The following is a 27,362-nucleotide window of genomic DNA, read 5'->3' as shown; positions in this document are numbered from 1 at the left end:
AAGAGGCTGCAATTGTCGAGCTTCACAGGCGTCTGCAAAGTACTCAGATACACAGCCATTCAGACGAGCACGCTGTTACGCTGGCATCCACACTGATGCCAGCAATGTTGGCCTTGGAACGATATTGATCCATTGGCAAGACTGTGAAGAACGGGCACCAGTTATGACAGTCGAACACTTACGCGCTGCGAGACCAATTATTCTACGACGGAGAAAGAATGTCTTGCGGCGATATGCGCCATCAGCAAGTTTCGACTGTGCCTCTGCAGGCGACCCTTCCGTGTGGTAAGCGACCACACTCTTTATGCTGGCTGGCGAGCCTCAAAGACCCCTAAGGGCCCTTGGCTAGATGGAGCATACGGTTTCAAGTGTACGACTTAACACTAGTTTACAAGTCGGGCCGTTATTATCAGGATTCCGACTGTTTGTCGCGCGCGCCTATCCGAATAGATGCCCAAGAATCTGCCGATAATTTTCCTTTCCTGTGCGCTGCTAGTACACCGAAACGGCGCAGCTGCAGACGGCGAGCTCGGAGTTCACGCCGCTCATCGATTACCTCGAAGGCTTCAATGCTCACATTCAGCATGTTTTTCTTCCAGGACTCCACACCTTCTCTTTACGATATAGTTCTCTTTGACAGCAACTTTGGCAACAACAAAGAAGAGTTCCTACTTGTCGTACCATCACAGTTGCGGCCTGAGATCTTGAGTGCCTTACGTGATGCACCATCCAGCGGCCATCTTGGAGTGAGCCGTACACTCTCGCGGTTGACAAAAGTATTACTTGCCCAGGTTAGTCCCATCGGCGCGGGCCAACGTAAAAACATGCCGTAACTGCCAACGTCGGAAGTCTCCGCTGAAACCAGCCAGATTTCTTCACCCCGTCGATCCACCAAAGACCCCTTTTCACCAAGTGGGCATGGTGGACCTCCTTGGTCCTTTTCCGAAGTCTCCGTCTGTGAAGCGTTGGAGAGTCGTTGCGACCGACTACCTAACGCGAGACGCTGAGACCACGTCTCTTGTGAAAGGCACTGCTGCTGAAGTGGCGCATGTCATCGTAGACAACATTGTCTTGCGTAAAGAGCACCCGCCGTTGTTGTTACTGACCGGCGGACTGCTTTCAAGGCCCGCTTAACCCAGTCCGTGATGACTCTGACGAACACCAGCCATCGAACGTGCTGCGGCATATCACCCGCAGACAAGCGGGTTGGTAGAGTGACTCGACCACACACTAGCCTACATACTTTCAATGTAAGTACGTTGAAGCCGAGTTTCGAACTTGGGACACCATTCTGCCGTACTTAACGTTTGCCTACAACACCGCTCTACACGAAACAGCCCGACACCCTTCCATTTTGTCTTCGGTCGGCAGGTGAACACTCCATTGGATGCTATGTTGCCCGTGGACACCTACTGTGACTCTGACGATGACCTCGACGTAGCCACCTTCGTTTAGCGTGGCGAGGAAGCGCGGCAGCTGGCACGCCTACGAATTAATCGTCAACAGCAGACTGACGCCGCCACGCACAACCTCTGACGCCGCTTCGTCAGTTACGCGCCCGGCGACTTTGTGTGGGTTTGGATACCTGTTCATCGCCGTGGACTTTCTGAAAAGCTCCGCAGATACTTCGGCCCTTATGAAATAGTGCGCCGCCTCAGTGGCGTGACTTATGCAGTTGGGTCCGCCCGACGGCTTGTTCATCGCGCCATTCGCACCGTACTGAAGTCGTGCACATTGTTCGTATGAAGCCTCACCTCGACAGGCTACCTTACAGAACTGCGGTTTACTGCAACTCTATTCTACCGTTTTGCTGACTTTTCCCTTCTAGCCACATCGTGTCGATGCTGCAGAAGAGATTGACAGTGATACATGTCATTTTAGAAGCAGAGGTAGCACATGCGCTAGTAGAGGAAGAGGTTGGTTGCTTCTCGCTCGCGAGCTAGGACCACTTAGAAACCTTCGCAGTTTTTCGTCTCTGCTCTGGTGGTTTTCCTTCGTGTTGCACGTTACAGTATGAATAAACCGGAATCATATTCTAAAGTTAGGAAATAATCAACCAATATTATCTCTGGTTTTAATATCCAGCTCAAAACCTTTCTACAGATTTCAAGAAGACATATACTGTTCCCTAACAATAAGTGCATGCATATTGTCACGTAGTAGTGACTGCAGTCCGGCGAACAGGAAAACAACGAGAATGTCTTCGAAACAAAACTCTTTATTTCGGCGGACTTGTGCCCGCGAAGAACTGAATCACTCGGCGGCGGCGTAGCAACAAGCGTGCTCGGCGGTCGTCGAACAGAATCCCCGCTGCTCTCGGCCGTGCTCTTTTTGAAGCTGATCGCGAACTTTCGAGATCAAAGCTTGGAAAGTTACTAGAACACTCTGGAACAACGTAGAGTCGACTCCGACTGGATGCGGTCGATCGAGATAAATCTAGGCGTGTCTTGCATCACAAACAAAGCGATTAAGCGGCCTGCCGGCAGCTTTGAACAATGAACAAAGAAACACTACAAACATTCGCGGAAATATGTTCAAGCTGCCTCACTTGGTGTCGCTGGACAGCTTGAGTGAGAGAAATAGAGAACAAACTTTATTGGTGCTTTGGGCTAACGCGGGTGGTTCGTCCGAATCGGGAAAATCATTGTTGTAGGCAGCCGTCTGGGCTTGGGCGATCAGCTGTCGCTTATAGGGAAGCTTTGTGTCAGCCAGCCTCGTTTGCCATTGTTCATGGCTGATTTCCTCCCTGTCTTGTTCACTGCTTTGTTCGGGGTAGTTCCACACTATGTAGATGCTGCCAGATGCCTCCCCACAGTCTGGGCATGCATAGTAGGCTATTGTTCAGGCCAGATTTAGTTTTACCGCACTGAACTTAGAAGCGTACGTGCTTGCTTGCTTCTCTCTGTTGTGGCTTTCTGCCTAGTGGGTTTTCGTAGTCGGTGGTGGCCTATGAACTCGCCGTCTGTCAGAGGGGTTGACGGTTTGGAGACTGGAGGTGTTAGGACCCGGCATGTGTGAGCTCGGGCTGTTTTGTCAGCCATATCGTTTCTTTCTTTTAAATTCCTGTGCTGGTACCCATATCATATTGCTTATTGTGTGTTCTACTTGTCTCTTGCTTCTCGTGTTGTTTGTAGCCGCCCTCCACATCTCCCCATTAAGGTATCCACTGTACACTTATAGTGACTCGCACAAGATTGTTGCGTTTCCCTAGAAGCTTGTCTGACCGCTTGATTGTCCCAATTTGATGTTTATGCAACCATGTAGAACTGGCTTGTGATGCCGTTCAGTATGGCATTCGTGAAGCGGGGGTGAATGCGAGGCGACTGCAAGAAAAGGGAGACACCAAGATCAAGCATAGCGGCCTTCAAGCGAACGTGTTATCCTTTGCTCGAACACCCAGTGAAAGGTCATCACGGGTGCTCTATAAAAGGGAACACCGGATGAACGAGCTTCGCGGTTGGCAAAAATTTGGCCTGGTAGTATCTGCAGCTCAAGCAGCAGATCTCCTCGTCACATTTGGCGGATGCGTTTGTTGCAACGCGCACCTTTTCTTTTGATTGTTTATCATATCCTTCAACTCAGTTCTCTGTGCCCGCGGCAGTGATGATGGCCTAGTTGGCGCCAGTAGACAGGCCCATGCACTCTACCGTTCTCCTTTCATGTGGTCCCACAAGCAGCAAAGCACGTCGAGAAAACATTTCTTAGCTATCGCTCAATAAAGAATTAAAAACATTTCCTACACTTCTTCGCTGGTACAGAAGAACAGAATAGTGAACGTTGACGTGGTACCGTGGGCAACATGATGATGGCCACGTCGAAAATAGCCTTTTCCCCGGAACAAGCCTTGTTAAACCTTGTTTGTGAATTTTTGCTAATAATCGTTTGTGAATTTTTTGTATTCCAAGTAATGCTTTCAAGCGATAGCTGAGTGAAAGAGTGGAGTATAACGAAAGACAAGCGTAGCAGGTGGTCACAAGTAAGCAGAGCGAATGTGGTTAGGATGTTTGGGGCATGGGAAGATCGCAGGCGGCGCATGCTATGGTTAAGTGGATTCCAGGGGGACAGGTGCTTGTTATGAAGTAGAAGTAAGTGGGATGATGATAATAATCCTCTCATTACTTACTTGTGCTATCTGAGTAGCGCGTCTTGTTCGTTTAAACTTCTGCTCTGATTTTTTCAGGTCAACATGAGGTACAATGAGACAAGAAATCCCGCAATAAAGCTCCTTCTTACTGGAGTCCAGCGGAGTCCCGTAAGAAATGATTCATTTGTAACTGAATGCGGCTGTCGTCTGCTCTAATTGATATTGCATTTTCAGTTTGATGTTTACATAGCAGGATCTAGTAACTATATTCACGACACTTCGGGGCTGGAAAACTTCCGACAGCAAGCCGTACTAAATAGATACTTATATGGAAACCCTGATGTCGTGTACTTAGTTACAGGGTAAGTAAAGGATCCTTGTACAAGCTTTGTAACGTGTCGAGATCTGTTAAATATGTATTGCCTGCTTTTTCGCAGACGAGATCTGTACAGCACCGGTGCGGACGGAAAGCCGAGCACAAATATCATAGGTAAGAGGGGAAGATGAGAATAAAATTACACAGGGGTACTTTAACGTCGTCTCGTTCTCTACACAAAACATCTCTCCCATTTACTACTCTCCTGCGCTTTGTTCGGCGCTTACGGAAGGCAGGTTTTGAAGCCTGTATGAATGGTCTCGGCGCTGCGTATTACGGCAGCACATGAATTTTCGTTGAGGAGGCCATTCAAATTTCGATATTTTATAGATGAGTGGGAATCAGGGGCTGCTCGAAACATGGCGTACCGTCTTTGCAAAAATTAACAAACACAGGAGATTTGTTTCGTGGCCGTGTAGCAAAGCACTTATCACACCCCTAAAAGGGCCATTGCGGACAACTGCATGTAAATAGTGTTCACAGCAAAATTTTATCGCCTAGTTCTTACTGGCTATGCTGAGGGTCAGCCGCCTCTAACAGGTGCATTCACCGGCGAGAAAATGCAAAGTAAAAGTCTTCCCGGCAGAAGATTCAAACTCATGATGTTGGTAACAAAAAGGACCAGTTGCCAACATTTACAAGTTAACAAGTTAATAGGGGTCTCGCGTAGCCGTTTGGTATGCGCCCAAAAGTCAATGTGAACACAACCATTTACCTGAAATACGGGCTGGTGATGGAGCTGATCAAAGCTCCGTCTTCGGTGAGAGTCGCCTGTCTGAGATTAGAATGCGGTATCTTATTCATACACTCAAGCCCTTGGTTTTACCGGAAAGTGCTTTTAAAATCTAAAGCATGTTAAGGCAAGGAGGATACTTGCCCTGACCATGCGAGACCTTTCGGTCTCTGTGGGCGCGGCAAGTGCCCCATTATACGATTTAGAATCAAGCCGAATAGCGTGATTACGTTTAAAAGAAACGGTACGTCATCAAGGTATTCAGAAATGGCTTGCCTATATGGACGTTGCAGGGCGCCGTCTCATGATGGCGACGGCAGTTATCGTAGCGCCGCCGCGGTGGCTCAGTGGTTATGGTGCTCGGCTGCTGACCCGAAAGACGCGGGTTCGTTCCCGGCCGCGGCGGTTGAATTTCTTTGGAGGAGAAATTCTAGAGGCCCGTGTACTGTGCGATGTCAGTGCACGTTAAAGAACCCCAGGTGGTCGAAATTTCCGGAGTCCTCCACTACGGCGTCTCTCATAGCCTCAGTCGCTTTGGGACGTTAAACCCCATAAACGAACCAAACCAACCAGTTATCGTTGTAGAGAATGAGTGCTTTTTGTTCAGGTGATAGAAGCAGCCAGGATTCCTCCGTAAAGATGGCGCTCTAGAGAGCGTTGTATATATTCATGTGGTGCGGGCCGACGGTGTATTTTGCTGTAATGTGGAGGGCAAGATGCCGGCAGGTTTTCCACTCTCAGTTTGTTGCGTCACGAAAAGAAAAATGTCCACTAGTTCTTTGAGAAGCCGCTCGGAAGGGCTAAGCGGCTGATATTGTCGTCATATTCGTCTGAATTTCTCAATATCCAGACGAGTAGAATGCTGCAGTCGATCGTGTATCGATACTGGGTGCGGCACCCCGCAGACTCACTCTGAAGAATAGCAGATCAGTGACGATTCTCCTCCATTCACTGGCGAAATTCACGCAGCTATGGCCTCTTATGACCTGCGCACCTTACAAAATTCCTTTCCTCGCTGATTGCACTTAATCTGATATGGAAGTCTCTTCTGGGTGGCTGTAATACTGCTCTAATTTTGTACTGATTAGAGAAGGCATGCACTGGCAGGCATAGCGTTTAACGGAGTCTGTTAGCTACTTGAGCTTTTTTCATTACCAATACAGGTTTATGGCTAACTCTGCAGATTCTGCATCATTTGAGGGTCACGTTCACGTTTCCGTGCACTAATTAAGCTGCTAAATTCAAAACGTTCTAGCGGTAGAATGGTGGTCATTCTTGTATCCCGAATCCCTTCCACAAACATTCTGATTTTGAACCTAATTTTGCTTAGACAACTTAGATGTGCTGAACTTTGACGAAATCCAAATGCTGTAGTTATAGTACATCTGCCCTGTGGACACGTGCAGCCACTATAGCGATGTACCGTGCTGACATCGTGTGTTTCTAGCATTCTAGTAACTGATATATCGGCATTGCTTGGTAGGAAAAAACCACTTACAATACTAAGCGCATGCATGAGGCGCAGTTTTTGCATGGTTGGTAATGGCGGGAGCAAAATTATATTGCAACCATATCCTATCTTTTGACTCGAAATTACGGGGTTTACAGTTCCATATACCCGCTCGTGTCTCTGTGCTCAAAACACGCAATTCATTCGAATTGCCATGAGAAGGCAGAAAAAGATTTTGGTCACTTAACCCACTGTTGATGACGCACTTGACCAAGTAACTACAGCAACAAATCGCAATAATAATTGCGCGAAAGACCATGAATATGAACGCACTAGAAATATTGCATCGTTAAGCGGAGTGTGTGTGAAGAATGACGTCTCTTTTTACTTGTGAGCATTATGTAACTTGAATTAATCTTCTGGACAAAGATCATACGGTATATTTAATCGGATAGGTAAACAATCGGCTTTTTTAAACCTCTAAATGAATGCTGACGCTTGCTGGCAGAGTAGAACTTCTCTCCACGTTTTTCTGCTTATGGTATGGCAGGTAGAAATTAAAAGAAAGCGTTTTGTTGCGTTTAACGATAGAACAGGAATTTAGTGTGCACTTTTGACATGTCCGCACCGAGCTGTTCATTTTGAATGTATCAAATACGCGGTACCTAGGCACTAAGGCGAACAGGTGGGCAAAACAGAGACCAAGAAAGGTAAAGTGCGTACGTTTTGTCCTAGTTTCGTCCGCATGCTCACCATAGTGACAGTACAGCGCGACTGATACATTCAGCATGCACAGCCTACTAACTGCCTATGTATAGCTTTCGTCATCTGTTAACGCTTTCTCATGTTTCATCGTACGAAACCGCCGTACACGCAGTGCTGGCTAGGAACTTTGCAAAAGTCATTGGCACCATATACGCTGCAATCCCGCTCGCGTAATGGAATCCGGCACTTACAGTATCAACAGGAATCTTCTAAGCTTTAAACGACTGAGATATAAGGAAACATAAGTTGCTCGTACCGATGTCAGTAGTATAGCATAATGACCTTTGCCAAGTGACGTAGGAGAATCACGGCTTTGCATGGAGCCGCTTTCTTCCAAGTACTTCGCCACTGTATGCGAAAAAGGGGACTACTTCCCCGGAACAAAGAAATTTGTGAATATTTTCTTCCTTCTTAAATGCCTGGCCACTCTCTACAGTAAAAAAAGATAACACTGCAGAGCTGCACACACACGCTTGCGTACTGGCGCGTGTTTAGATGTGTGCTTGTCTGTGTCCAGAACATCACATTTATGTGGGAGGTTTTTACAGCGCCAACTTAATTACGCATGAATGAGAAGTGGCCTCGTGGGGCCATTAAATAATCGAATATGTCAAGGGTCGCTCATCTGAGCACGACGCCACGTACCGCCGTTGCCAAAGGTAACCAGGCACGAGCGCAGGGACCGTAAGCAGGAGCGCTGTCGTGAGGTAGCATTGCCTTTGCCTGCGCTTGCTGGCGAACGTCTGCCGCGAGAGTGCCACGAGATTGCCACTGATGACGTTGCTTTATGCCTTTACGGTCGTTCCCTGGATGCTGCGTGGTGTTTATCAGCCACGCAGTGAACGTGAGGCCGCAAAGCAACGTAATCGACGGAAACATCGTAGTGAGCGTTCTCCAGCAAGAGCCTGCGAACGCTGCGCCACCTCACGACCGCAATGCCGCTGCCGGTACTCTTCGCGCCTCTCTGGTTACTTTTGGCAAAGGCGGTACATGGAGAGCGTGCGGAAATAATATACTCTATACGTCAATAAGCAAACACTCGTTCGGAAGAATGAAAATTGAGGAAGGGATAATCAACATCAGCATTTTTTTTTAAATAGTTAGCACCACTCCACCATGATGTGCCCCGTGTGCACGAGATTTGAAGTGAAAACAACTAATGATAATGATACTACTAATAATAATAATTACTTTATATGTTCCGAGTAAATAAAGTCGGCAGAAACAGTTAAGAAAGCTTACATGTGAGAGGGCGCATGCCCTTCCGCTCACTTTGCAAATGCAGTTACTGCTTACTGCAGCATGATGAAACCCGATGTCATGCAGCTGGAAATTCTACTTCTGTACAGCTCTACGTAGCCGCCGCCGCACCCCTTCTGATCTAAGCGCTAACTTTGTGAAGGCAGTCGCCGCCGTACTGGTACGCATTAAGGGTGTCATTGCCTATATATGTATAATTCGTCTGTCTCTGCTTGATCACTGGCAGTCCTCATGCCACTCCTGGCGCGGTGGTGCAGCGGGCAAGCGATGCGCCAGTGCCTTGGGATGTCAGGTGCAGCCACCGCTACAATTTCTGCGAACCATATTGCTTTTGCCGAGCCACTGCCCTGGGATTACAGGTGCTCCCACTGGTAGCACTTGTGCGATCCTGGTTGCGTTTCCCGAGAAACGTATCGCGTCCGATTATTAATTTAACCGCCACGTGCCAGGTTGCACGAGTAACCCATTTTTACGGGTGCTATCGAGTATTAACAAACACGCAAAAACAAGCAGTGTTTTTGTTCAATGGGTATAAAAGTGGAATGCTCGTAGCCGCGAGCATATCTGTGTGCGTGGTTGTGGTGCTATTCCTATAATTATCTGCCGATTTTTCAGATTGATCTTTGCCACCTCTTCCACAGCCGTGTCCGCCCCAAAGGCACGCAGAACAGAACGACAGTCACCAAGGCAGCAGAAACTGACCTTATTTTCCAGGCTAGGCTTGCTTTATAGGCATGCCTCAAGTGAGAAAGGGAGAGGGAACGAGAGCGGTGTTAGCGGCTGCCTCAATGAAATGAAAGGGTACGCGCTAATTACGCGCGCGCAATGCGAAGGTTACTGAACGGAATATGCCGCATTTCTTCTTAAAATTGAGAACGCTGCACCGGTATGCGTTGTCTTATGGAACGCCTCAGTCCTTTTTCGAGGTTTCTTGCTGCTTCTTCTCTTTGTGCTGGCGCTGTCGTAGGTAGAGCTAAAGAAGCGATGCGGGAAACCACTTCGGAGTGTTTTCGCCATTGGGTGTGTTTGCTGCGTCTGCAGTCGTTAGCGGGCTACCTGCCGGGCTTTGCTCGCTCACACCACTTTCGGTCTGCTGATACTCCGTTGCACAGCCACACTGCAAGCTAACGTGTTCTGAATGCCTCCAGACAATCTTCTACATGACAGGCTGTCTGTCGCTCATGAATATTGGTGGCACGAAGGGCGAAAGGACGGTCGTGACCATTTCGCGCACTTTTTGTGGAAGGATGGACCCTCGAGGCTCGGCACCGCTGTTTGCCTCCCGCTGCGTATGCGTGCAGCGTCGTTGACAATGATGGATGGCTTTCACGAGACTGTCCAGGGGTTTCTCGGATCTGTCAGCACAGACGACTGTGCTGGTTAATTGAGCACCCAGAGGAGAGGAACCACAAAAAAAAAGACGGGTGCAATTTCATGTGGTGTTTTGTGGCCGCTCCCTTTAGCCTGAACACTGTCTGCTCCCGTGGTGGTTCAAATAACAAGTAAATATGTAGCATGCGCAGATTTTAGTGTTCCAGTCTTCACGGAACTGTAATTCACGCGTTGAGTACCACGCTGCTCGACGAAGGCCTCGCACAGGCAAGTGCGATATATGCGTTGTTTTAAGAGAGCCTGCGCTTAAAATACTTGCCCCACTGCAATACAATGATATTTAGAGCGCATGCCGCGAGCACCAAAAACAAGCTTATCACTCCCACCAGCTGCATATTTGGTTTTGCCGAATTCCATCTGGACCCCACACGTTTGTTCAGCGTTTGAGGACAATTGCCGACATCCTGTTTCTCAAAACGATACTGCCCATTGTTTTCAGCATTGCCGTGCGCTAATGCTGTAAAAGTGCATGCGTAAATATTTCGGCTCCATCGCTGGTAATTTTCTCAAATAAGTTGAGTGCGATAGAGTGTGATGCCTTTTGAGCAGCAAGAGCACGGGTTGGTGACTTCTGATGCGTCGTTGCCGTTGCGTCCGGGGAGGCGATGGTAGAGAGCCAGGAGATGAGGAACGGAGATGGACACGGGAGACTCTAACGAACTCCTGTCAGCCGCCCCCAAGAACTGGGCAGCTGCAGCAGGAAAACCGTAGCCAGGTCCTGTCGACGGCGCTCCAAAACACCGTAAGCTTGTGCAGCCTATCCAAGGAAGCCTCCGGAGCCAGGACCCTCAATCCATCAGCTGCCACTTCCGAATTCGAAAGGGACGCAGTAGGCCTGCGTCGATGATTCAAGGGAAGTCACCGGCAGCACGGACGCAACGTCCGACAGCAGCCACTTCCACGCTTGAATGACCATACTTGTGCAGCGGTGTCTTCCTATACACCTCGGTTTACTGACACGTCAGCTCTCCGCTCCTCTTGCCTGCCTCGCGCTCACCCCGCACGCGCACACGCACACACTCGTGGCTGGCACGCGCGGCGTTCCACTGTCCGACGCACCACCGTCGACACGGCGCGTTCCAAAAATCCCTCGATGGTTTGGTGTGCACATCACATATACTCAGTGTATAGGTTGCCGTACGACTGTTTGCTAATGAGTAGGTGTGTCTTTAGAAAGAAAGAGAAAAATAACAAATAACAAATAAAAAGATAATAAAAATAATGATTTCGCCTTCAAAGCCCTAAGTAGACTCCACGGACTACTGCATTTTTGTTGCGCACATTCATCACTGAAGCATTGCCCCATTTCAGACATGGTTGCTTTTTTTGTTTCAGGCATTGCCTACCAGGCTGGCGTGTGCACCGATTACTATGTAGGTCTTGGAGAGGATGCAGCCGGATTCTACACTGGAATTTACACCATGGCTCACGAAATCGCGCACGTGTAAGACATGATGGCATTTCGCTTTCTTAGGAAGGCACAGCGTACAGGACGAGAGCAAAAAACTTGTCGCACACATTAGTCCTGAACACTGTGTCAGTAGGAAAACAACTGCTTTTTTGTTTCTCGAACACTGTACTTTATCATTACTTCGGCAACCAAATTTATTGTAATGCATGACAATGACAGCACGTGTTCGTTTTATTTCTTGAGTAGCCTTACAACGGAGAACCTGTGAGAATTCCCCTTTTTATATACGCGACTTTAGGTCATATTAATCATCAGCTGGGGTATACACACTTTAGAAAAAAGCCACTGCATTCCAATATTTCTCCCTTGACCAAAATGATTTGCCGATAAACTAAAGCTCCTGATTCTTGCGCCTTTTTTTTCAGCTCATCAAGTTACTTTGTAGCAATTTAGTTAGGATACATAAAACTACATGACTGAATACATTCAAAGTACTCCTTTTATTAACTGAGAGTCAATGCAGAGTGAAACGAAAATTGAGGCCAATTCCACTTATCATAGTTTTGCTGTTAGCTTTAGTACAACTGCTTAGTTTCTTGTCAAGTAACTCCGAACATTCGCAGTGAAGCACTTGCAACGCTGCGACGTATGACAACATGTAATGTGTCAACATGCTTCGGACATCTCCGAAAATCATTGTCCATTTAGTTCCATTCCAGTGTTATGAAGACTGACGAACCAGCAAGGGTTATAGCATAGCGCAGTATACGTACTCCCAGAGAGGTAGAAATAAAGAAGGAATAAAGATGATCACACATGCTTCCACATATGCAGGCCAGTAGGATTCTTAGCACATGTTAAGTGGCGCTTTTTTGTTCCACTCGTGCTGGAGGCCTAACGAATGTTACGGCGGTAGTGTGAGTTTGCGAAGCAGTACATTTTGGCCGTAATGTCGCGTACAGAACGCAGAAAAGACACAGCTCTAGCAGCTCTTCTTTCACTCATTTTCAAGGCTCGGCTCTGCTCACGATCAAAGTCCGCCACTGCCTTCAATGCCAGGACACCCAGGTTCCCTAAGTTGCCTTTGGGAGAGTGGCTTCATCATGAGCTACATCGACAACGGGCCTAATCGCCATCGCTTCTCTCAATGCAGTCTTGCCCAAATGCGATTTGTTGTCCTGTAAGTTTTTCTTTTTAACTTCTCAAACGCGAATGAACTTTGGAAGTTTGTAAGAAGGTTTCTTGGTGGACGAAAGAGACGAAAGTCAGTTTTGCGAATAAAAAAAAACGATGTAACATTAAGTAACAAAGAATGAATAGTTGCCAGTACAGACCTAGCGAGAAACATTATCTTAGTTGAAAGATCAATAAATTGCACTAAAGCAGCCACTTAAAGTGGCAGGGCGAAATAAGCGGCTGATGGCTTTTAGTGAACTAAGTGGAGAGCCACCTTTGGCAGAGGTTGCAATGACAGGATAAGGTCAAGGGCAATTTTGCTTCTCGGTCACTCCATGCCAAACGGAGCAGACTTTACCAGACTTTACGCAAGCCCTACACTCCCCCGGACAGCGTTCGGCGATTTCTTAAGGAAAAGTTATGGCCCTTTCTTTAACTATCGAAGGAGTGCTCCCCAAATATTTCTGGGGAAAAAAATTCCGGTCATCTGCCATCGGTTTGAATTTTCGAGAAGAGTACAAAACTAAGTCGAGTTCAAAAAATAATAAAAATTATTTCTTTCATTTCTTTGTTGAAATTTTTCCTCGAACAATGTATTGCACTTCAGCATTGCACTTCAGTGTCAGTCAAAAATCAAGTACCAACAGAAAATGTTTTCATCATTTTGTTGACTTTCTTGAGCGCAAAAAGTACCAACTATTCGTGAGCAGTATCAAATCCTTCATCGGATCTGTGAAGTTGTACTTGCTAAAAGTGTTTGTAAAATCGAATAAAAAAAGAATACGTTCTGAAGCCAGAGAACATCGCCGCGAAAAGGGACAAGGAAGAAGGAGGGACTGGTACTGACTAACAGCAGACACTATTCGTTAAGCAAAAAGACATACTCGCCGCCGCGGTGGCTCAGTGGCTATGGTGCTCGGCTGCTGACCCGAAAGACGCGGGTTCGATCCCGGCCGCGGCGGCTGGAATTTCTTTGGAGGAGAAATTCTAGATGCCCGTTTACTGTGCGATGTCAGTGCACGTTAAAGAACCCCAGGTGGTCGAAATTTCCGGAGCCCTTCACTACGGCGTCTCTCATAGCCTTAGTCGCTTTGGGACGTTAAACCCCATAAACCAAACCAAACCAAACCAAAAAGACTTACTCGAGCATTTTGTAAAGTTAGAAGGGTAAAAAAAGTCCACGTAAAGTAAAGTAATGCGCAGCAACAGTGTTCTACTGATACAGGATGTTCCTGATATAGTTTATGATGATGGATTCCTTAGGACCTTCGGCATAGTTCAGTACTACGGCAGACATTGGAAGGAGTTTTTTTCGGAAGATGGAGACTTCCGCAGTAGCTGGGAAATACGTACTCTTCCCCGCCGGGCGTCTCGGCTTATTTAGGAACAGTGGTTAGTTATTGCTTGCAGCGTAAGCTGGCCTTCTAAAGCGGGTGGTGCATTTGAATTGATACGCAGCACCGGCCCTATCTTCTTCCTTGTAACATGTCACAGCGCTGCGGTTTGCCATCGGAATTATGTACCAACTAGCTCAACAGTATTTTTCTGCAAAAAAAGTTATTAAAAATTCTGAGGTTGCAAAAGAGTGGCATTTTCCACTTATTCAGCGCCTAATTCCGCGCTTAGGCATTCCAAAAAAAAAATTCAAAATGCGGCTAATTGCATAGCTTATGTAATTTTAATATCGCTCAGTGATCTTTGGCAAATCATTTTTCATTTTAGTCAAGAAAGAATATTTGAAGTTCAACGCCATCACTCCTAATGGCTGCTGCCCCATAATGCCACTCCAACCCGTGGCACGCTCTCGCCAGCTGCTAAGAGGAACACGTCGTAAGTTTTGTACTCTGGTTTCCACGCGTACCTTGAGAGCTGCAGAAACAAGTTTCTTCCTTTGTGATGAAGTGAGGATTCGAGTTCAATATTACTAATACGCTTTCGGTTCGGTCGTGCGGGGTTGGGTACCACGATCGAATGCAGGTGCCGTGTCCACGCGTTGTAACAGCGCGTCTGGTTGTATTTTTGTCCTATACAGCCTAGAGCTACCGCTTGCAGTACTGTGCTCTGTTGATCACAATCCCTTGTCCCTTAGAACCTCCATCGGCGAGACGCGCTCCTATATGCGCTGTGCCGGATGCCCGAATCACGTGATACCGCGCGCCAATGCTTCTATAAACACAGCGCGTGAGAAGCGCTAATAGCGGCTATGATCCTGGTGCAGCCGCACGAATGCCCGAACGTGTGAGTACAGGATGCATTAGGATTGGGAGCAGTAGTGCTGCAGTGTTGCGCAGTGCAGTGGCATAGCGGGGTAACAATCCCCGGAGGTGATGGCGTTCAACATTAAATACATTTTCGCGCATAAAATAAGAAGGACTCGGATAAAAATTACGAGCACAGATGCACTAATGTTAGCTATATAATGAGTCGTATTTTCTGTTTATACTTAGAGCTCCTCACTATGAAATTTAAGGCTAAATACCCGGAAAACCGCACCTTCTCTGCGCCGCCGAGGTGGCTCAGTGGTTATGGTGCTCGGCTGCTGACCCGAAAGACGCGGGTTCGATCCCGGCCGCGGCGGTTGAATTTCTTTGGAGGAGAAATTCTAGAGGCCCGTGTACTGTGCGATGTCAGTGCACGTTAAAGAACCACAGGTGGTCGAAATTTCCGGAGCCCTTCACTACGGTGTCTCTTATAGCCTGAGTCGCTTGGGGACGTTAAACCCCATAAACCAAACCAAACCTTTTCTGCAACTTCGCCGCTTCTTTTTCATGAAGGTATGCTGCTTTCTTCGAGTCAAAACACTTCTAACAAGTAGCACATGCCCCAGAGAGTCGATCATGTTTCCGCGAGTCTTTGTTGTGTTTGTTCCTTCATTCTTCAAAGCTATCGGCGCGCTGATTTATTGCTTTACCGCCGTGGTGGCTCAGTGGTCAAAGCCTTCGGCCGCTGACCCGCACGAAGCGGGTTCGATCCCGGTCGTGGCGGTAGAATTTCGTTGGAGAGGTCCGGTACTGTGCGATGTCAGTGGACGATAAAGAACTCCAGGTGGTCGAAATTGCCAAAGCACTTCACTAGCGCGTCCCTCATAGCCAGAGTCACTTTGGGACGTTACACTCCCCAAACCACATTTTGTTTCACACTTTGGTACCACTTTGTTTGGGATGCAAGACGCAACCATCCTGGCGCATCCAGGCGGAGCCGTTTCTGCGTTGTTTCAGAATGTTCTAGTAAATTTGCACGCTTTTTCTAGAATGTTCTTTATCACCTTTAAAAAGAGCATGGCCGAGAGCGGCGGGCATTCGATTCGACTACCGCTTATTGCGCTTCTTCCTACGCCGCCGCCGACTCATTCAGTTCTTTGCGGGCGCAAGAGAGTCCACATAAAGAGTTTTGTTTACAAGCCATTTTCGCTGTCTTCCTGCTCTCCGGACTGCAGTCACCACTACCTGACAATATGGTTCTATTTTCTCACGAATATGGCGTATATCTGGTAATACATCATAAAAATCATAATTTTTCGGGAAAATGTGCAAACAAAAATGGACTAACGCCTCTTTTGGCTCATCATTCTTGGCTGATCTTAAAGTGCAACGTCTACGTTGCTCTGTAAAATGTTTCAGCCCAGGAATAAAAGAGCTAATATTTTGGAACTTTTTAATGACCAAGTTTTGCACTCATCAGGAAAAATCTCAGGGTTCTCATATGTCCGGCAAGTTAGCTTAGAAGCAAATTTTTTAAAAGAAAGTCAGAATTTCCAGAGTGGTATAAACTGCCATAAATGTTACGGCAGAAATCGGGGAACATCGAGCGCAAAGACTGGTGCGTTTGTCATTGAATGACCGTTTTATTGAGTCTTTGGTGGAAGCTGTCGTCTGACTAAAGGGAAAGTGCGCCGTCTTGAAATTGTTACAACGGGAATTTAAGGAGTTCAAGCTGGTAAGCAGTGTTGCCATTTCTCATATATTTGGTTATAATTATCTTTGCTTTGAAGAAAAATGTGTACTCCAGACAACCTTTGTTCTTCGACATCTACACAGAATTCAAAACCTCCTAATATTAAAACCAATATACGATCATCAATCAAAGCAAAGTATTGTAATTGCACGAAAACAACCGTTATCGGAGAGAAATGACCCTACTGTAACTGTAAGGGTTGCGCACCGAAATTTTGTAGCGCTGTGATCACCGGTAATAATACACTTAGGAGATGGTAGTAAAGGTTTTCATGAAGCCATATACGGAAAAGCTCAGAGACCACGGAGAAAAAAATTTCGGGTTGCTATATCTGCATATCGATGGATGCGAAGGCTTGCAATCCATTTCCTGAGTAGACAAAGGGTTCATGGAGCTTTCTAAACCCACTTTTTTTTTCGTGATCTCATGAGCGACTGGTGCATTTTAACTGTCCTCAGATGCTTTCAATCTGCAATCATGCCTCGTGAATACGGACACCATGGTTCCCGAGCAAACGTGTCCATAAAGCCATGCGTCCGTAATAAAGAGTCATGAAGGAAAACCAAAGTATATATTAAAAAAAAAAAAAACTTTCGTGATTACGGACCGTCTGTGCGCACAGTGGCGTGATGTCAAGTTCAGTTCGATAATCTTTAAAATCACGCGGTGCAGGTTGAAGAAAGGATGAAGCGCTTCGTGACACCTCTTGGTGTGACTTCTTTATATTTCCTTCTGCGACTATTCATATCAAAGAACTCTTTACTCTCTCGGCTCACAGCTGGTTAATGTAAGTTTAAAGGTATGGCCCAGATAGAATTTCTTTTCCCGTACCATTCATGAAACGCGCAATTGGTAAATGGAGTCAGCCAGGCACCTTCCCACAGCAAAGCGTGAAACAACACGCATGCATGAGAGGCCACTACTGAGGCATTTGCATTGCCGCACTGCCTTTCGCTGGTGTTCTCCACCAAAAATAGAAAGGGCGGAACTCTATCAAAGGTAGTCGGGATATTATTCTCATTGCTATACAAAATAACATGGCAAAACTATATTCGTTTCCAAAGGGGTCCGTTCATTTTCACCCTGTAGATCATCTGGGCAGCGAGCTTCCATGCTAACGAGGCTTCCATACGTTTATAAAGTTTGGTCCCCAGAAAAATTGTTGTTCGAGTCGTCCATATTAGTGAGGGTCGTATTAACAGGGCATGATAGTACCCCAATTCTCGGCAACATATATTTTTAAAAATCGCACTAACCTGTACAGAGCACGCAAAGTGCAAAAAGATATATGCCATGCGTGACTACAAGAGCGCTTAAAAATACAGAGAGCGGCAGGCGAAACGTTTTTGGTCAAAATTCATTTTATGCTTAAACGGTTCCAAGATTAGGTTTGAAGATTCATGCCTTTTTAGTCATCATTGGTCTGCACAGTCATCATCACCAGCAGCATTGCACCAACTACAGTACGAAGGCCGCTCCTAGTATTCTGTTACTGCAGCAGCAACCCCCCGCTACAGATTAGTGAATTTCCTGACCTGCGGCGGCACTGGCTTTCTGCCCCTTGGAATTTACTTTATTACCCTTACCGATCATTAGTTGTCTGTTCTCAGCTTAACAGGTCACGGCCAGGTGCATTTTTTCTTCATTTCGAACAGCACGCCATTAACCACTGTTTTTCTCGAATCTACACTTCGCTGTTTCTGTGTAAATGTTGCGCCTATAATTTTCCTTTCCATTCCGCGCTGTGTTCTTTTGCATTCTCCTGTACTTTCCAGGTGTGCGCGGTCAGGAGACTACAGATTTTAAGGCGAAAGCCGTTAATGGCTCACCTTCGCGGTGTCGGTCCGTGCGCTGGAATCCTGCCAGCTGCAGCCTCACATCCGCGCAGCGGCACGACCTCGCCCCTCCTTAACAACCGGTGCGCCGGTTGAGGACGCAGCGGTGCATAGCAACCGGGACGTCACACAGCGGTAGAACAAGCTCGCGCGCGCCGCCGGTGGCATTTGCACCGCCGCTCTTTCACCAGACGTCTCGTTGCAGTCGAGTGACTGAGACGCATGGCTCCGAAGCGGAACAGTGACTCCGCGCCAAGCGATTCGGAGACGCGGCAGTGAGTTGACGACAAGGTTTCTGCCAAGCACACTCTATAATTTCCAGAGCGTCTTCGGTAATTTTGGCTCATTCTCCCGTCCGTCTGTCCGGCGTTACATCCAGCGCCTGGATGACGGGTGTCCACGAGATATCTGAGACAGTTACTGCGTAATTTCCTTTCCTCAAATACAATTTTCATTTTCTTCATTACTGCCCCTCTTTATATTCCTTCTTTCACTCTCATTTCCTCCCTTCCTCTACGGTGCGGTTTGGGTGTCCACCAAGATGACAGAGAATTACTGCGCCATTTCCTTACGTCAAAAAGCGTTGCGTTCAAAGGGCAAGGCATCGCGTCGAACGGGTGGTGGCGTTCCGTGGATTGACATGCAGCGCAAAAAGGTCTTGCGTTCCACTCCTAAAGGCGAGGCTTAAGCGTCAATAATTAGCAGTCAATTAGTATTTAGCTATTAATCAGAAATTAGCCAGCAATTAGTAATTTGTCAATACTTAGTAATTAGTCATTAATTATGTGTGACGTCGTCTAGTTGTGACGTCGCCAATGTCACAGAGGCAGTCAAAGTGATGCGGAAAACGCTTTCGCCTCTACGCACTTCAGACTGTCGGAGTGCTACCTGAACTTTATATTCTAATTTTTCTGTTAGGTATGTCACTAAGGTCGTATTTCTAACCTGGAAATTCCTTCTAAATAAGTACGAGCGCAATGTGATATTTGTAATTTCTCGGAGCAATGATTCGAGGTCCCTACTTCATCTTGATGCAGTATCGGCCTCATTGCCTCGGCGCGTACGAACGACGCCGGTGACGACGACGGCACAATCTCGCGGAACAGCACGAATTCAGCTCTTTCAAATATATCGCCGAAGAGATTGCATTCTAATATGTACAGAAGACTAAGCCCCCTTTTTCGCAGAGATGACGTTGAGTGCGCTTCTTGTCGTACAGAGATTTGAAAAGCTGGCCACTTAAAATGAGCCGCACTGCTTTGGTCTCAGGTGAACCCAGGGGGCTAGATATTTTTTGCAAATTGTGTGTGTACTTGGACACGTAGAGAGGCTCACAAAATTTCACGAGCAGTGGCAGCGCGTTGATTTTGATGTCAGCTGACTAAGGTCACGGCAGGAAGAAACCACCCACTAGCGCTGGGTGCCGCACTCACCCTGTGGTACCTTCCCTCCCAACACCCCTGGCATCTACCTGCACCTTACGGGAAGCTGCTCTGTCCAGCTATAGTCTGGGCTGTTTGATCGCGCGGCCCGCATGATAGCAGAAGCTATCGGAGTCCTGGACTGAGGACCCCTCTCGCCCCAACCCCCCCGACGAGGACCTGTTCCAGAGAAAGCCTACGTGACCACTAATGACTACATCTTGGCAATCACTAATTTAGTTTCGTGCAAAATATCAAGCTAGGATGCAAACGACGCTCTTCTGCCTCGGCCTTTTTATGGGTTGCTGCTGCCACGGCTAACCCACTAGCCTGCTTCCAGTTGCTTTAAAATAGGTAGCTGTTCTTGAAGTGTTCTTAGCGTGCTGTTATACGTCCGGGGTTCACTCAAAGGTGACATTTTCGCATGCCGTTGAGCCTCTTTTAGCATTTTATCATGACAATAACTTTACTTTTTCGATTCAATGATGAATCGTTCTCACGCTTGCCGGTGTCGTAATTCTGATTTTTGAAGCATATAAGATAGTACTTCGGTCAAATGTTTAGGGGAATCCCCCAAGGTGGAGTAGATTTCTAATAAGGGAGTAATTACTCATTGGTAATTACTTATTAGAAATCTACTCCACCTTGGGGGATTCCCCTAAACATTTGACCAACACTCTTCCCACTTCGAGTTACTGATCAATTCGCTCTCGCCCTACCATAAGCTTGCCGTCCCGGTTAGCTCAATTGGTAGAGCGACTGCTCCGGTGTGGCGGTGGTTCCGGGTTCGAACCCCGGACCAGGACGAATTTTTCTTTAACTACGAAGTTTCTGAGAAAGTTGTATAGCTTTCCTTTGTAGCCGTATGGCTGCGCTTGGGTGGATGCCAATGAGTAATTACTCCCTTATAAGATAGTACTTCGCGTTAAGTTCTTTGATGTGTGGTTCTGTCTCAGTCGAGCACATGCTGGAGACCATTATTAATAGGGCACTGGAAAGCTGTAGAGCATGCCCAAATATCGCCTCGTTCATGAGAGAACGCCATTATTTTAGAAAAATATTTTCCCTTTAATGAGGCACCACTTGGCAACTCAGATACTGCAAGCTGAACTGCCGCAGTAATCACCGTTCCTTAGTTACCTCTCAGGTAGTACCCATGGTGCTGTAGTTATATCCTCCTATACTCTCTTCTCGTTATGTATGAAAAATTTGGGGGACACTTCTAACAATACCCGCACGTGTAGGAATGTATTCTTAGTTCGCAAAACAAAAAGGAAACTTTATTACGATGAGGTCTCGCTTTTGAGGAAGGTGGGGGCGGGGGGTAACTCTTAGTTCATAAGTTTGCTGCTGGGTTCGATCCCCAGCGCGAGGTGCCCGCAGGTGGTTGTATGTGAGTCGTGCGTATGACCAACGAAGGCGACATCAGAGGCATCATGCCGACTTGTATGAAGAGAATAAGGAGTTCATGTGGTAATCGCTTAGGGGCTCAGAGATGTAGTAAGCGAGGTTGACCTGACTAGCAAAAATAAATACAAGGTGGTGTCCCACACCAGGTAACGAGCACCTTCACCTGTGTAGTCAAGCATGCAATTGTGGTCAGCATGGCGCTCGTGAGGCAAAAACTTCTGTTTATTGGAGAATGCATAATAATATTTCATGCTCAACTCTCCTGGATACTCAGCAACTAGCGCTATCTGTACGCTGCCAGTAGAGAAAACCATGTAAATGAAATGGAATGTTTAAACTTCTAATTACTAAAAAAAACGCAGTCCTGAGAAGTTCCCCATCAACATGGTGATTACCGTGGCCGAATCTTCCTCCTCGCTGTAAGGTTTTACCTATAAAGTGCTTCCTGCACTCAACAATTCGTTCCGACGGCCACCGGAAATGAGTAAGATGTACCAAACATTCCAAACTCGCGCGGTGGATGGATGGATGGAAGATCAGCATCCCCATTGAAAGAGGTGGCGTAAGTTGCAACCATGCTTGCCCTGTTCTTTTATTAACTTTTTTCTTCATATTTCTGTAACGGTGCTATGAATCGGCCGTTATGTATACTCGACATTTTCTTTAAATTGATTTTTAATTCTACACTTCTAATATTATGTCACCTCCGCGTTTTGCCCACCAATCTTCTAATCACTTTTTGCTCATATTCACCGCAGATTCATTCAAAAGACCATTGGTATGTTTAAATCCTAAGGCCACAGGGAGAGTGACTATGTCTGCATCTAAATTCGGATAGATACTACCGAATTCAAGAATATGTTCAGTAATTACGGCAGATTTACCACAGACTGCACAGGTGTCATCTTCTTGGCTATATTTCTTTTCGTAGCAGTGAGTTCTAAGACGCCCTTATCTGGCTTTAAAGAGTAGGGCACTGCCTCTTGAGCTACTACAGAACAATTACTTCCGGATCTGCCTCTTCCAGTATCGATATGGTTGTACATTATGCTTCGTTTGCATTGAATTAATCCAGTTTTTACCGGCCACTGTTTAAACCTGTCGCTTAAAGCTCGGTAGTTCTTCGTCCTCGTGTCCTGCATACTTACTGGTTAGTTTCCTAGTCCTTTTTCGCAATTGTGAATTAGTTCTCTTTCTTAAAAATATTTATATACGATGATTTTGAGTGTACAGCGCCACGCAGTATGTGGTGTCAGCCGTGCAAGCTAGAAGCGTTTCTCTATTTTTTTCGGGTTCCGCCAGGCGGAGGAGGCGGTGTTTGTATCAGCGATGGTTTCCCGGGGGCCTCGTCTCTAGCTGCGTACTCCCAGACTGCATATCCTAACTATATCACAAGAAGGATTGGTAAACACGCACCCAGAATACTTAGAACTAAAGATGATACAGGCTTTAAATATACATTTTTTATATAGATTAAATACAGACTTTAAGTCACATGAACTCCAGGACACTCTGCAGATGTTGGAAACGAAGACGCTCACGCCGCTGCCCGCACGCGATTATGCCAGGTCCCCCAACATTCGCAGGAGCATAATTATTCAGAACCGCTATTAAACTATAGGGATTTACTCTAACATATGAAACTGACGGGGGCATTATACGCCGAACCCCACAAAAATGTGAGCAAGGAGCAAGTGGCCATTTTACGGAAATTGCATTCGAATACTTATATAAACCCTCTCAAATTCAGGGATATGTTTGCAAATTCGTACGATCCGCATTGCGCCTTCAGTAGTGAGCTGGCTAACTTATACAATATGGTATGGGCTTGGCAAGAAAACCCAGCTATACAAAGAATCAAGAACCCAACAACTGAGGACAGGGAGGCGGCGGTGTCCAACTCATATTCGCCACACGAAACTTTGCTGGTAAACGGGGCAAGAGCGGGGCAAAAGACAATGCGCTCCTGGAATGAGAGCCCACCCAGCTATTTTATGCCTCAAAACGTTTTCCTCTCTCCCTCTTGTGCAGACTTGAAATTGCACAAGAATATATTGGAATCCAGTGAAACAACTCACCCTATACCAGGTTTCACAGATAATGCCTAGAATAAACATTAATAACGCACTTGATAATGCGTATTAAGATGTTTTAAAAGAGCTTACGTTTCTTTCTGTTGACCGCAGAACGCGAGGTTGGGACTGCTGGAAAATTACCCGTGAAGAAAAAAGAGAAGATGGCAAGTATCCGGGAACGGAGGTGTCGCCCGATGAGTACTGCAAACAAGTAGTTCCAAACCAGCTCAACGTCACTGCTGACATGGTACGTTTTGTTTTACTATGCTGTAGCCTGTGTCGGTTGTGCACTGGAGCTCGGAACAGAATCACCGAGTAGACATAGGTTACGCAAAGTCCGGCTGCATCGCGCGATTCCGCAAAAATGGTAGCTGAAAAAAAAAGCATTAAAAACTATCCCTTAAAACCACACATCACGCAGCGTATACACTGCATAAAACTCAATATACGTGGTGAAGAAAAAAGTAGATTGGGTAGACAAATTGGAGAAGTGAAAAGCATGGCGTTCCCTCTCAATAAACATAGAGTTCTCTCAGCATCGCCTGGGCTCTACGTCACGGTAGCCTCATTGTGTAGTTGCCGACAATCTAAATAGCGGCCAATAACTGCAACACCACCAGCGCTAGCTATCTGCTCCAACACGACAGTGCATATCAAGAATTCACCCTGAGCAACTCTGCTGTCCTGCTCTGAGGCGTAATAGAATGGTACCCGCTACAAGATCAGTTCTTTGGTTCTATCCCCAGAAGGTTTTGCTCTTATATTGTCACAGGCCAGACGGAGCACAGTCGTAGACGTAGAGGGGGACCGTAGAACGGCCGGGGTTTTTAATCGCCCAGACCAGAGCCAGCTCGAGCACGCCTCACGCGAACGCGACCGCTTCGTCCTCGTCACGGCTTAGTGCGCAGGTAGCTCGAGCCAGGGCCGTGGCATTAGTCCCCCGAAAAAGAAGAGCGTCGTCCCGATGCGAGGGTATGTAGAGTCTTTGCCAAAAATTTAGACCCCAGGGGGTTTTCTTCTAAGCCTCGTAGTGGGACTCCTGTAACATTCGTGGTAGTCCTAGCCATTGGAGAAGGCAGGACCAGAAATCTTCTTACCTTCGGCAAATTTGGAATCGCTGGTGATGCATTACGAACCAGACAGTGCGCTTCAGAAGCAAACCCCCTGGGCTCCAAACTTTTTACAAAGGCTCTACAAAGCAGAAAACGAACAAAAAATAAATTAAAACGCAGAACCCGAACACAACACAGTTTAAAGTGGAGCGTCATCGCTCTCACGCGAGAAGTATGGCTTAAGGCGCATTACATGCACAATGTCAGTACGTGGTTGCCGACGACCGATAGACACAGTTCCATGGGGGAACAACCTCATAATCCACGTTGCCAACACGACGGAGCACCTCATAAGGTCCGAAATATCGGTGCCGCAGTTTTTCGGACAATCCCTTTTGGCTGACGGGAATCCACACCCACACACGGTCACCGGTGTTGTAGGTAACCTCCCTGTGGCGCCGGTTGTAACGTTTGGAGTCCGTGTCTTGTTGAGCTGTGATTTACAAACGAGCAAGCTGGCGAGCTTGCTCGGCTTGTTCGACAAAGGAGCCTGCATCTGGTGTCAAGTCATCATCCACGCACGGGAGCATGGCGTCCAGCATCATCCGCACTTCTCTGCCGTAGACTAGACGGAATGGTGTAAAGCTGGTTGTTTCTTGAGTCGCTGTGTTGTACGCGAATGTGACGTAAGGGAGTATTTGGTCCCAGGTTCTGTGTTCCACTTCCACATACATGGAAATCATGTCGGCCAGTGTTTTATTCAGGCGTTCTGTGAGCCCATTTGTTTGGGGATGGTATGCTGTCGTAGTTCGATGGCTGGTGTGACTCAGCTCAAAGATGTCGTGGACAAGCTGAGCTGTGAATACCTTCCCTCAGTCTGTAATGACGACGGACGGAGCGCCTTGTCGAAGCACTATTGCACGCATAAATAAGTGCGCAACCTCGAACGCTGTGCCTTGAAGGAAAGCCTGCGTTTCGGCGTAACGCGTCAGGTAATCTGTTGCAACAGCTATTCATCTGTTTCCTCTCGACGACATAGGAAACGGTCGGAGGAGGTCCCTGCCGACTTGTTCAAAGGGTGTGTTAGGAGGCATGATAGAGTGCAACATGCCACGCGGTTTCAGAGGCTGCGTCTTCCTACGCTGTCACGCACGGCAGGTCCGAATGTATCGCTTCACACATGAGGGAAGGATGGGCCAATAGTAGTTCTGCCGCAGTCTGGCAGGTGTTCGCGTGAATCCAACGTGCCCAGAGGTCGGCTCGTCGCGGCAGGCGAGGAGGATCTCGTGGCTGAGGGTGGCTGGTATTACCAGGAGGTAACTCTTACCACTGGATGCGGAGTTTTTCTTATACAACACTCCGCCTCGAAGACATAGGGATGACAGCCTATGATCCAGGTGGGAGGGTATCGAGGGATGGTGACCTTCTAGATGCTCTATAAGCAGCTTCAACTCGTCGTCCGCACGTTGTTGTGCGATGATGTAGGACGACGTGACTGCACCAAGGAATGCATCTTCTTCTGCGTTACCTTGGTAAGGTTGCACGGGTGAACGCGACAAGCTGTCAGCGCCAGTGTGCTTGCGACCAGATGATGGTGAAGTCAAATTGCTGTAAGCGTAACGCCCAACGCGCTAGGCGGCCACATGGGTCCTTCAAGTTTGTCAACCAGCATAATGAGTGGTGGTCAGTAATAACATGGAACTGCCTGCCATACAGATAGGGGCAGAACTTTGTGATGGCCCATACTACGGCCAAACATTCTTCCTCAGTTGTAGAGTAGTTACACTCTGCGCGGGAAAGTACACGGCTAGCATAAGTGATCATTTTTTCGACACCGTTTGGACGCTGGACGAGAACCGCTCGAAGACCAACGTTGCTGGCGTCCGTGTGAATTTCAGTGGCGGCTTCATCGTCAAAATCGGCTAGTACTGATGGTGATTGTAGCTGACGTCGTAGATCGTCAAAAGCAGTTTGCTGCTCGGCACCCCACAAAAATGGCTCCTCATCTCGTGTCAAGCGCGTCAGAGGACTGGCCAGCTTAGCAAAGTTTTTTTACGAAACGTCGGTAGTACGAACAGAGGCCTAGAAATCATCGGACGGCTTTTTTATCAGTGAGAACCGGAAAGGCTGCAACGGCAGAAATTTTGTCAGGGTCTGGCCGGATGCCCTCGGTGCTGACGACATGCCCGAGAAACTTGAGTTCAGTAAAGCCAAAATGGCATTTTTGCGGCTTGAGAGAAAGATGAACTGACCGGACGGCTTCTAACTCTACTCTGAGCTGCTGCAGATGTTACGAAAACGTTGTTGAAAAAATGATTACATCGTCCAGGTATACTAGACATGTTTGCCATTTAAGGCCGGTGAGCACGGTATCCATCAGTCGTTGGAACATTGCTGGAGCACAGCAGAGTCCGAAGTGGAGCATACGAAATTTATAGAGGCCGTCCGAAGTGACAAAGGCGGTTTTCTCCCGGTCTCTCTCATCAGCTTCTATTTACCAATATCCGCTGCGCAGATCTACCGAAGAAAAGTATTTTGCTTGGCGCAGTCTGTCGAGGGAATCATCTATACGAGGTAGCGGATAGACATTTTTTTTGTTACGCTGTTAAGTTTTCTGTAATCCGCACAGAAGCGCAGCGTGCCATCCTTCTTTTTTACGAGAACGACAGGAGACGACCAGGGACTATTCGATGGCTGGATTATGCCGTCATTGAGCATCTCCTTCACTTGCGTTTGGGTGGCCTCCCGCTCTCGGGGACATACGCGATAAGGCTGTTGATGTATTGGGCGCGCGCCATCGTGCGTGACTATCCGATGCTTAGTGATGGGCGTCTGGCGTACCTTAGACGACGAGGTGAAGCAGTACTTAAACTGCAGCAACAATTATTGCAATTGCTGCCTTTCTGCGGGCGAGAGGCCTCGTTTATGTGAACGGCACGTACTGCCTCTTCGTCGGCTTCACCAGGTG

General features: G+C 47.3%; 1 protein-coding gene across 1 annotated transcript in view; it reads left to right on the top strand.

Moving 5' to 3' along the window:
* Positions 1–27,362, top strand: part of LOC149344138 (venom metalloproteinase Antarease-like) — an 84,785-nt gene that overhangs the window by 34,880 nt on the left and 22,543 nt on the right. The window contains exons 6-11 of the mRNA XM_089547159.1: positions 4,181–4,252; positions 4,319–4,446; positions 4,522–4,574; positions 11,396–11,504; positions 12,484–12,651; positions 23,454–23,589. Of these exons, the coding sequence (XP_089403285.1) occupies positions 4,181–4,252; positions 4,319–4,446; positions 4,522–4,574; positions 11,396–11,504; positions 12,484–12,651; positions 23,454–23,589 (666 nt within the window). The remainder of the gene's footprint in view (positions 1–4,180; positions 4,253–4,318; positions 4,447–4,521; positions 4,575–11,395; positions 11,505–12,483; positions 12,652–23,453; positions 23,590–27,362) is intronic.

Source organism: Amblyomma mixtum, chromosome 5 (assembly GCF_055824585.1).
Source record: "Amblyomma mixtum isolate Tamu chromosome 5, ASM5582458v1, whole genome shotgun sequence".
Taxonomy (NCBI): domain Eukaryota; kingdom Metazoa; phylum Arthropoda; class Arachnida; order Ixodida; family Ixodidae; genus Amblyomma; species Amblyomma mixtum.
The sequence above is the reverse complement of the archived record's forward strand: the minus strand, read 5'-3'. Positions and strand labels throughout refer to the sequence as shown.